This window comes from Haliaeetus leucocephalus, unplaced genomic scaffold, assembly GCF_000737465.1.
Source record: "Haliaeetus leucocephalus isolate CR32 unplaced genomic scaffold, Haliaeetus_leucocephalus-4.0 Scaffold245, whole genome shotgun sequence".
NCBI classification, from domain to species: domain Eukaryota; kingdom Metazoa; phylum Chordata; class Aves; order Accipitriformes; family Accipitridae; genus Haliaeetus; species Haliaeetus leucocephalus.
The window spans coordinates 446,828-457,150 of record NW_010972681.1 but is presented as its reverse complement, the minus strand read 5'-3'; the positions used below and the strand labels follow the sequence as shown (position 1 = coordinate 457,150).

Genomic DNA, 10,323 nt, shown 5'->3' with positions numbered 1-10,323 from the left:
CCCCAGGGACAAGGGGGGACCTCGGGGCTCGGCAGCAGGCGAGCGGCCGTGCCCTCACTCAACATGGCGGCGGCGCCGACCCGCCGTGCCCTCACTCAAGATGGCGGCGGTTCCCCGCCCTCTCCGCCGACTTTCCCTGTGCCCTCACTCAAGATGGCGGCGGCCGAGACGGCGTCGCGACAGGGCGGGGCGGGCGGGCGGAAGCGCAGGTAGGAGCCGCGCCGCCGGTAGTGCCTGTCCCGGCCCGGCCCGGCCCCGCACGGCCCGGCACCATGGACTGTTACACGGCCAACTGGAACCCGCTGGGCGAGGAGGCCTTCTACCGGTGAGGGGGGGCCTGGGCCCGGTACCGGTATCGGTACCGGCGAGAGGCGGCCCCTCCCCGTCCCTGGGGCCGGCCAGGGGGTCCCGGGGCCGGCCGTGGGGCTGCTCGGGGGGGTCTCAGGGCTGGTCATGGGTCTTGGGGCTGGCTGGGGGGGTCCCGGGGCCGGCTGGGGGGTGGGCGCTGTCCCTAGTCCCCCATCCCTCGGTCTGCCGCCTGTCCATCCGTCCGTCCGTCGCTTTCAGTAAGTTCGAGCTGTACACCATGGAGTGGAGCCTGAAGGAGGACCTGCGGGACTGCCTGGTGGCGGCCGCCCCATATGGAGGGCCCATAGGTAAGGGCTGGGACCCCCGGGACGCCACGCTGGGGCAGAAGCCCCCCAGGCACGCGGGGCAGGGGTTGTCCTGCACCCCCGGCAGTGACGGCAGAGGGGCCGCAGCTCAGACAGACTGTCCCATCCCTCCCACAGCTCTGCTGAAGAACAACGCCCGGAAGGAGAAATCCCCTGGCGTCCGCCCGCTGCTGGAGATCTACTCGGCCTCGGGGCTTCTCCTGGCCAGCATCCCGGTGAGCTGGCCCGGGGTCGGCCACCCCCTCCTTTAAGCTGTGTTCTGGGTGCTCCTTGGAGATCTGTGATGTGCCAGGGAGCTTAGGCAGTCCTAGCTGCCCCTTGGAGAACGCCAGAGGCTGTAGCGCTCTGCCCCTCGCAGCGATAAGCCCACGGGCAGGAGGACCGTGGAAGGGCTCACCGGTGGCACCAAAGGCTGGGTTACCAGCTGGGTGTTGTAGGTGAATCACTGGCTGCGAGACTGGCAGTCACCTCTGCCTGTGCCACTCGCTTGCGTGCCCTTGGGCAGCTTCTCTGATCTGTCTGTGGGGAAGCTGGATGCTACGACGTGTCCTCAACACCTTAAGCTCTCTGGGGCAATGGCTCTGTGCAGCTCCTGCAGCCCCCTGAAAGCTTTGGAGAAGCTGCTCAGAAGTGGTGGTGTGTGTAGGGGGTGGAGCAGGGGAGCTGTAGGGAGAAGGAGGCTGCCCAGCCCTGGCAGAAGAGGACAGGGTGGGGACAGGAGCCGCAGGGTTGGTGCCACAGGAACATCCTCCCTTCCCTGCTGTTTGGGGCTGGGGCAGACGCAGGGCAGTGAGGACATGGAGGGATGGGGAAAGCTGCCACAACCACAGGGCCTTGCAGAACCAGGGGCGTCAGACCTCTGGATGCCCAACCATGGCCGTTGGCTTCACATATGTCTCCTGGAGGGACATCTCTGGGGCTGGGCTGGCTGGGAGACGAGCAGCCCTGTGGTACGCTCACGTGTCTCCTGCCCACAGTGGAAGAGCGGCCAGCTGGTGCAGCTGGGCTGGACGGCCAGCGAGGACCTGCTGTGCATCCAGGAGGATGGCACCGTTCTCGTCTACAACCTCTTCTGCGAGTTCAAGCGCCACTTCAGCATGGGCAATGTGAGTGGGGCAGGACAGGGAGCTCAAGAGATGCCCGGGGTTGGGTTTGTGCAACGAAGTGAAATGCTGCACGGCTTCCCTGAGTGCTCCCCCAGCCCCACGAGGCACAGCGGGGCTCCTGGGGCCAGAATGATCCCCTCTTCACTGCAGGAGCAAGGCCTGTCTGAGCTGGAACATGTACCAGCAGTGCAGCACAGGGCTGGGCTCACTCCTCCCTGGGGTGGTTTTGTTCCCAGAGCAGCGGCAGCATGGTGCTGAGCCCCGGCTGCTCTGGCCTGGGCCCAGCTCTCTCTCTGGTGCAGGAGGTGCTGCAGAACCATGTGCTGGAGGCGAAGGTCTTCCACACGGAGTACGGCACTGGCGTGGCCATCCTCACCGGTGCGCACCGTTTCTCCCTGACCACCAACATTGACGACCTGAAGCTGCGCAGGATGCCTGAGGTTCCTGGTGCGTCCCTTCCCCGCTGCCCCCCGCCTCGGCCGGGTGCGGGGGCCTGATGCTGGTTCCCGGCAGGTCTGCAGAAGCCGCCCTCCTGTTGGGCCGTGCTGTCCCAGGACAGAGTCACCATCATCCTGCTGGCAGTCGGACAGGACCTCTACCTCCTGGACAACACCTCCTGCTCTGTGGTGGTGAGTGAGCCGTGGCAGGTGTCCGTGGGGAGCAGGGTGGTCTGCAGCCCCCTGCACTTCCTGGCAGGTCCTTCCTCCTGCTGTCCCACGGGTGGATGTGTACAGCAGGGACATCTGGCCGCATCCTGCCCAGGGGCAAAGGGGTGAGGGTTGGGCGGGCGCAGGGTGGGAAGGGACACCCCCGCTCTGACCAGTCCTCAGCACCTTACGCAGCATTGGTGCTGATGTGCGGCACGTCCTGTGTCCCCAAGTGTGACCCTCATTCTTTCCCTGTCCCAGACCCCTCCTGGCATGAGCCCCTCCGCCGGTGCTTATCTGCAGATGGCTGTGTCCTTCAACTACCGCTGCCTGGCACTCTTCACCGATACTGGCTACATCTGGATGGGGTTGGCCACACTGAAGGTGAGCGTCTCCCTTCCCTCCTTGTCCTGGGGCATTAGGGTGTCAGCCCACCCCTCCTCTCCCAGTCTGGCAGACAGATCCAGCAGTGTGGGGCGTCAAAGCAAGTTTCCTCGGGGTCCCCATGGACTTGGGGCTGCAGGTCAGGCTCGCTGCCATCCGCAGGCGTCTGCACTCCTGCCATCAGGAGATCCACCCTGTTTTATTCTTTACCTGATTTTATCCCTTACTCCCACTTCTTCTATTTCTGCACCCATCTTTTTGCTGGCCTTGCACCTCCCTTTCTCTGTCCAAACTCCCCCCAGATCAACAGCCCACCACTAATTACTTTTTCTCCGGTGGTCACAGTTCTGCTACATCCATACCCAAACTTGCTGGACCTAGTACCATTTTCTGGGCAATCTGATACTTATCATCACTGCAGGTGTGGTCACTTCGGCATAGGGCCCTTGCTTGAGAGTCACGATTCCGCCTTGCAAATTCCCCCACGCTGTGGGGCTCATGCTGGTGAGGTGCTGTTTGCTTTCCATGTCCTCCGAGACCAATCCTTCTCCTTTTGCCATTGTTCGCTTACCAGACCTCAGTTGAGCATGAGCAATTTTTTGCTCTATGTGTAGGCAGGCTGTGGGCTGCAGCAATGGAGGAATGTTTTTCACGTTTGGTTTAAGCGCTCGTGCAGCATCCTCGCCCTTCAGCTGCATCAGCTGCAGCCCTGGCTGCCTCCAGCACTAGAGACAGGGCTGGGTGCTCCTGCAGGACCTGCTCACAGTGCAGCACCCATGCTCCTGGTGCCCATCGCAGCCTGGGCTGTGCTGTTCGCCCCCCTGGCATCTCCCCTCAGCACATGGCCCTCGTGCATGCGTGATGCCACCTGTCCCTGCACTGCCATCCCCCTGACCCAGCTCTCTCCCGCCGCAGGAGAAGCTCTGCGAGTTCAACAGCAGCATCCGATCTCCGCCCAAGCAGATGGTTTGGTGAGTGGTCTCCCCGCTGGCCTCCTTTACCTCTGGCTGTGCCCACCCATGCTCCTCCGGTACCCCGAGCCTTTGCAGGGGTCCACTTGGCTCTGCGGCCACCCTCTACCTCCCTGGGGCGAGCAAGACCCTCTCACGTCCCCACTCCAGGCATGGGGGGCTGCAGCGGTGCTGGGGTTAAGCCAGGGCTCCCTGGCAGGTGCATGCGTCCCCAGAGCCGGCAGCGTGCCGTGGTGGTGGCCTGGGACCGGCAGCTGATGGTGGTGGGGAACTCCACGGAGTGCATCCGGTATCCTTTGGGGAAGAGGGACCTGCATCGTTTCCAAAGGCCAGCCCAAATTGCGGGCCTCCGTGAGCCCTCCTTGGGTCACTGCCATCTCTGTCGTGGACACTGGTGTCCCTGGAGGCCCCCTCGGTGTCAGCAGCCCCCCAGGATGGTCAGAGGAGATTGACCTTGTTCTCTCCTCTGCAGTTCTGCCACGATCTCCCCTGCCCCACCACAGCCAGTCTGGTCCTGTACAGCAGCGAAAGCCCCTCCTGTCTGCCCCCCCCAGCCTCTGTTCCCTTTCTCCGAGCCTCCCTGCTGAGGGGAATCTGCTCCCCCTCGGCTCTGAGAGCAGAGCCGGAGCTGGGAGCCACCAAATCCCCCGTGGCTGGGAGCGTTGGTCCTGCCGAGGTCCAGTCTTGATTCCCCGAGGGCAAAGGCTGTCATGGGTGGGGGGATTCTTGTCCCTCAGAAGTGCTGATCCCATGCCCCGCTGCCTCTCCATGGAAAGGGGGTTCGTGAGCCACAGCCCCATGGGGATGGGGGCTCTGGGGGGTCATTCCATGGCATTGCTGGGGCTGGACTGGCCCTCGGCAGGGTTGGGCTGCACCCAGAGCCGCTTTCCTCCTGCGAGGCCTTAGCGGGGAGCGCAGATTTGTCCTGGATGAGGACTCCTACCTGGTGCCTGAGCTGGATGGGGTCCGGATCTTGTCTCGCACCTCCCACGAGTTCCTGCACGAGATTCCAGGTGAGATGGCACCGAACGGCGAGGCTGAGTGGGAACCCTTGTGACTGGGCAGACAGGTCTCTCCTGCACTGCTCGGCGGCCAGGATGCGGCCGGTGACTGTGGCCAGCTCTGAGTGGGGGGGTCCAGCCTGCCCAGCCCTTTCTGGAGGCTCAGGAGGTGCTGAAAGCCCCACGGCAGAGTAGAGCCATGCCCTGAGCCCCACCAGCCATCCATTGCAGGGCTCTGAACCCAGTCCCTCACCTGGCCCTGGGTTCCTTCCTTCCCCAGCACCGTGCCAGTTCTGGTCCCCTCTTTTGCCAGCTCTGTCGAGCCCCTGTGTCCTGAGCAGGGCCCTGCAGGCTGCCACCTCCCCCTCCTGCTGCCAGAAGCCCTGGGCTTTGAGCTGAGGCCTGGCACAACTCAGCACTCTGTTGCTCACCTCCTGCACCGCTGCCACCCTTGTGCTTCCAGAGGAGGTGCCCGGGAACTGCTGTGGCTCTGGTGGGGATAGTAGCTCTTCAGGATCTTGTGTGTCCTGGCAGCTGCTTCTGTCTTTTGGACCCTTGGGTTGGTGTTTACTGAGGGCTGGAAGAGCAGCCCTGAGCTGTCCATTGCTGCGGCTCTGCCCAGCTCCTCGGGCTGGCGGCGGCCATGCTACCATCCCAACGAAGGACAGTGCTGGCATGGGCCTTCCTGGGGTCCTGAGCTGCAGGCAGAGGTGGTGGGGGAGCAGGGTGCAGTGGGTGCAGGTGACACTCCTGGGCTGAGGCATCCTCTCACATGTTTTTTTTCCCCCCCATCCCATATCTGCAGAGGCCAGCCAGGAGATCTTCAAGATCGCCTCCATGGCCCCAGGGGCACTTCTGCTGGAGGCACAGAAGGAGTACGAGGTACGGCCCGCTGCCCCGCTCCGGGTCCTGCCTGCCCCGAGGAGGTTGGGGTGGCTCCAGTGCAAACCGCTGCCAGTGTTATCCCATGGTGATGGGAAGGGGGAGATCCCAGAGGTCCCTGCCAGGGCCACAGTGCCAGGGCGAGGGCTCCCTTGGCCCCCGGTGCCAGGGGTGCTGGGGCTCCCAGAGCTCACCCTGACAAGTGAACAGCCTGAAACTCACCCCATGGGCCATGCTCCCCTGCAGAAGGAGAGCCAGAAGGCAGATGAATACCTGCGGGAGATCAAGGACCAGAAGCTGCTCCCGGAGGCGGTGAGCCAGTGTATAGAGGCAGCCGGCTACGAGCATGAGCCAGACACCCAGAAGTCGCTGCTGAGGGTGAGTGAGGTGAAGGGAGGCTTTTGGCTGCGGCTGAAGACATCTCTCTCCCGGGTTGCGGTCGCACTGTGGCCGACACAGCCCCAGCACTGGATGCCTCTTGCAGGCAGCCTCCTTTGGGAAGTGCTTCATCGACAAGTTCCCCGCAGAGAGCTTCGTGCACATGTGCCAGGACCTGCGGGTGCTCAATGCCATCCGGGACTACCAGATCGGCATCCCCCTCACCTTCACCCAGTATCCTCTGTGGGATGGTGCATGAGTGATGACCCTGGGGCGGGTGCAGGATCTGGCCCAAGCAGGGTCAGTGCTGTTTGGGGCTCCAGGCCCTGCTGGGGTGGCCACCTCATAAGTGGAGTGAGACAGGGTGGAGAAAGCTGCAGAGCTGCTTAGCTGCCATCCCTGCGGTGTTCGGGCACCAGCTGTGCCCTGGGCCCCATGGCAGGGGTGTCTAGCTGAGACCTCTGTTCCTGACACCCTGCAGAGCTGTCTTGTGGTGCTTGCAGAGCTGAGCTGGCCCTTCGGCCATATGTGCCAGGTCTGGCCCAGGCGTGCCAGGCAGGGATGCTGCCAGGAGAGGGGCAGGTGCCCAGCACGCGTTGCCTGCGCTCTGTGGGGTTTTGCAGTCCAAGATGTCCCTTGACTGTCTCCACAGATACAAGCGACTCACCATTGAGGTCCTGCTGGACAGGTAAGGGTCCCTGCGAGCTGGGCACAACTCCAGGCAGCCGGGGCCGAGGCAGTGTCTGGCCATGCTGCAGTCCCCATCCCCACGGTCCCCATCCCCCTGACTGGGTGCTGAGCAGGCTCCGAGTGCTCGGGACCTCCTGCGAGGCTGGCCGAGCTGCTTGACTCCTTGGACCCCTGTGGGGTCGTGCCACTGACCCCCCGTATGCCACACCAGGCTGGTCCTGCGGCGGCTCTACCCGCTGGCCATCAGGATCTGCGAGTACCTGCGCCTCTCGGAGATCCAGGGCGTCAGCCGCATCCTGGCCCACTGGGCCTGCTACAAGGTAAGGAGGCAGCTCGGAGGGCTCTGCCCATCTGGGAATTTGCGGAGACGTCTCTGCTTGTGCCCTTCTAGGTGCAGCAGAAGGACAAGTCTGACGAGGAGGTGGCCCACGCCATCAACCAGAAGCTGGGCGATACGCCGGGCATCTCCTACTCTGAGATCGCCGCCCGGGCTTATGACTGTGGCAGGACGGACCTGGCCATCAAGGTCTCTTGGCTGGGGCTGTGGCAGGTCCGGCTGGGCAGTCGTGGCGGTGGTGACCGTGCACTGACAACCCCTCTGCCACTTGCAGCTGCTGGAGTATGAGCCGCGCTCCGGGGAGCAGGTCCCGCTGCTGCTCAAGATGAAGCGGAGCAAGCTGGCCCTCAGCAAAGCCATTGAGAGCGGGGACACCGACCTGGGTAAGGGTCAGGGCTGGGTGGACGAGGGGGAGGGATTTGGGATCCGGGGGAGCCTGTTCATAGCTTTGTGCCTTGTGGGATGAGGGTGGCAGGAGCTTGAGCCCTGCGGGGCAGTGCTCGCCCTTGGCACGGGGCTCTGCCCTACGCCTGGACATACCCTCACTCCCCTCCCAGTGCTGCTCCCTGGGGCTGGCCGTGTTGGGGGGCAGGAATCCATCCTCCCCCTCCTGAACCGTGCTGTCTGCCCCAGTCTACACCGTTGTGCTCCTCCTGAAGAATGAGCTGAATCGCGGCACCTTCTTCATGACGCTGCAGAACCAGCCGGTAGCCCTGAGCCTGTACCGCCAGGTAGGGACTGCCACCACACACCTGGACCCCGGGAGCCACTGTGGTGCAATGGGTGCTGCTCCCCATCCCCACATGCCCTGACTTTCCCGCCCCATCACTCCCTAGTTCTGCAAACACCAGGAGCGGGAGACGCTGAAGGACCTGTATAACCAGGACGACAATCACCAGGAGCTCGGCAACTTCCATGTCCACTCCAGCTACTCGGAGAAGGTCTGTGCCCGGCGGTGGCAGGAGGAGTGGGGAGGAAGGGCTGCTGGGCTCCGAGCTGGCTTCTCCTCACCCAGCGAGCCACTTGGCCATCATCCCCTTGGGGCTCTGTGCTAGCAGACACCCAGCCCATCTTGTGTGTGCCAGGAGGTCAAGATCTCACCCAGGGCTAGGCAGGGCCCAGACCTCTGCTTGTCTCTGGGGATCAAAGCAAAGCAGCGCAGAGCCAGAGCTTCGCTTTGGCTGTGTCTTGGCCCCAGACACCCCTCCTGCCCCAGCTGGGGGGGCTCTGAGGGTGCTGCCCCATCCCCGCAGTGTGGCATCTGTGCTGGCAGGAGGTGAAGGGGCCGTGCTCTCTATCCTCAGCGCATCGAAGGGCGAGTAGGAGCTCTGCAGAATGCCCTGGATGAGTACTACAAAGCCAAGAACGAGTTTGCTGCCAAGGTGAGCGTAGCCAGGGCCGGGGGGGTGCTCCGGGGGGGGGCCCTGCTCTCCTGGGGCTGGGCAGGAGCAGAGCTGGGCATTGCTGGCCAGCACAGGGCTTTGGCTGGGCCACCTCCGCTCGACGTGGCACCGCAGGTCCCCCCACCTTGCTCTGTGGCCAAGGTGGGGTGGGCTGCTGCCATTGCTTGCTGGGGCAGGGACCCGCTGGGCCCCATGAGCAGAGCTGGGACAGGGACCCCTTAGGCTGGTGCTTGTTCCCCAGGCCACAGAGGATCAGATCAAGCTCCTGCGGCTCCAGCGACACCTCCAGGAGGACTTTGACAAGCCCTATCTCGACCTCTCGCTGCACGACACCGTCTCCAACCTCATCCTGGATGGCCACCACAAGCGAGCTGAGCAGCTTTACCGGGAGTTCAAGATCCCTGACAAGAGGTTGGTCCCAGGGTGGGGCGGGGGGGGCTCCTCTGTGCAGCCCTAGGGGCTCACGCAGGGCAGGAGCTGTGCTGTGGGGCTGGGATCAGGGGGCTGTGGGGTGCTAGCAGCTAGAGGAGCTGGCTTGACCTGTGTCCCCAGGTACTGGTGGCTGAAGATCAGCGCCCTGGCCAACCGCGGCGACTGGGAGGAGATGGAGAAGTTCTCCAAGAGCAAGAAGTCACCTATTGGGTACCTGGTAAGAGATTTCCCTGCTCGGGGCGGGGGGGGGCCAGCCCTGCCCCATGGGTGGCTGTGGGGCTGGGCCATGCTGTGGAGCAGCCTGAGAAGGCTGGTGTGGGGCAAGGGGGGCCGGGAGGGCCCAGCAGCCAGCTCCCCCCACCTTCCCACCCCATTCCTCTCTGCTTCAGCCCTTCGTGGAGATCTCGGTGAAGCACCACAACCGCTACGAGGCCAAGAAGTACGCGCCCCGCGTGACCCCTGAGCAGCGCGTCAAGGCCTTCGTCCTGGTGGGGTGCGTCTGCTCTCCCCCAACCCGGGCCAGGGGGGGAAATGGGGGTGGCGGGGAGGCCAGTTTGGGGGTGCTTGGGGCAGGGTCAAAGCCTGCAGGAGCAGCTAGTTCCTCATGTAGCATCGCTGGGGTCTTGGGGGGCCTCAGGGCAATGAGACCCCCCAGGAGCATATGGGGGGGGGCACCCCGAGCCTCGTTCTCTAGCTGCTGAGGGCTGTGTGGGGTGCCTGCCCTTGCTGGGGCTGGTGTCTCCAAGAGGGGGGGGGAACGGTGGCTGGGGCTGCTGCCCCCCTCCTGTCCCCCACCACCCCCAGCTCCCCCGCTCTGCCACAGGGACCTGGACCAGGCGGCCGATGCCGCCATCGAGCACAAGAACGAGACGGAGATGAATTTTGTCCTGTCCAAGTGCACCGCCAGCACTGACGCCGCCGTGGCGGAGAAGCTGAACCGAGCCCGAGCCCAGCTCCTGAAGAAGTGAGCCCCAGCGGTGGGGGGCCCTGCCCTGGCCCCTTGCCCACCACACGCTCTGGGGCGGGGGTGGCTCCAGCCCCCCTGTCCTGCCACTGGAGCCGCTGTCCTGTCCCCCCATGCCTCCCCCTTGCTGCGGGGGGGTCCGTGGACGAGGGCAGGGTGACAGAAGGGTGTCCATGTCCTGCGCCAGGGCTGGGGTCACCCTGGCAGTGTCCCCCTCGCAGCGGCTACGAGGCCGGGGTCTTCCTTGCTGGTCGCAAAACACAGCAGGATGCCACCCCCCCCCAGTGCCTGCGCAGCTCCCTCTTGCCGTGTAGCCCCCTCCCTTCTTGTTCAGTAAAGAGAAGAGTTCGCTGTCCTGTCTCCTGCTGTAAAATGCTCAGCCCCCTCCCGCCCCCCCGCAGCCTGCTCAGCACCCACGATGAGGGGGCTCCCGGGGGACACCGGTTATGGGGGG

At 64.4% G+C, this 10,323-nt stretch overlaps 2 protein-coding genes across 2 annotated transcripts in view; both read left to right on the top strand.

Annotated features, from left to right (window-relative positions):
- Positions 1-212: 212 nt before the first annotated feature.
- VPS16 (vacuolar protein sorting 16 homolog (S. cerevisiae)) lies at positions 213-9,963 on the top strand. Its single transcript, XM_010568467.1, has 24 exons — positions 213-325; positions 568-656; positions 792-889; positions 1,652-1,780; positions 2,083-2,227; positions 2,294-2,409; positions 2,689-2,811; positions 3,727-3,782; positions 3,982-4,071; positions 4,701-4,795; positions 5,589-5,665; positions 5,912-6,043; positions 6,150-6,277; positions 6,696-6,731; positions 6,945-7,053; positions 7,125-7,259; positions 7,345-7,453; positions 7,704-7,801; positions 7,907-8,011; positions 8,375-8,452; positions 8,715-8,884; positions 9,026-9,122; positions 9,295-9,398; positions 9,729-9,963. Exons 1-24 carry the CDS (start codon positions 273-275, stop codon positions 9,871-9,873), a joined length of 2,517 nt encoding a protein of 838 aa, XP_010566769.1. The 5' UTR covers positions 213-272; the 3' UTR covers positions 9,874-9,963.
- A 79-nt stretch (positions 9,964-10,042) lies between these two features.
- Positions 10,043-10,323, top strand: part of IDH3B (isocitrate dehydrogenase 3 (NAD+) beta) — a 9,051-nt gene continuing 8,770 nt past the window's right edge. The window contains exon 1 of the mRNA XM_010568488.1: positions 10,043-10,119. Within this exon, the coding sequence (XP_010566790.1) occupies positions 10,043-10,119 (77 nt within the window). The remainder of the gene's footprint in view (positions 10,120-10,323) is intronic.

Coding starts and splice junctions, on each gene's coding strand:
- VPS16 (XM_010568467.1), top strand. CDS start 273: ATGGACTGTTACACGGCCAACTGGAACCCGCTGGGCGAGGAGGCCTTC. Junction 657..791: donor CCCATATGGAGGGCCCATAG/GTAAGGGCTGGG, acceptor TCCCTCCCACAG/CTCTGCTGAAGAACAACGCC. Junction 890..1,651: donor TTCTCCTGGCCAGCATCCCG/GTGAGCTGGCCC, acceptor TCCTGCCCACAG/TGGAAGAGCGGCCAGCTGGT.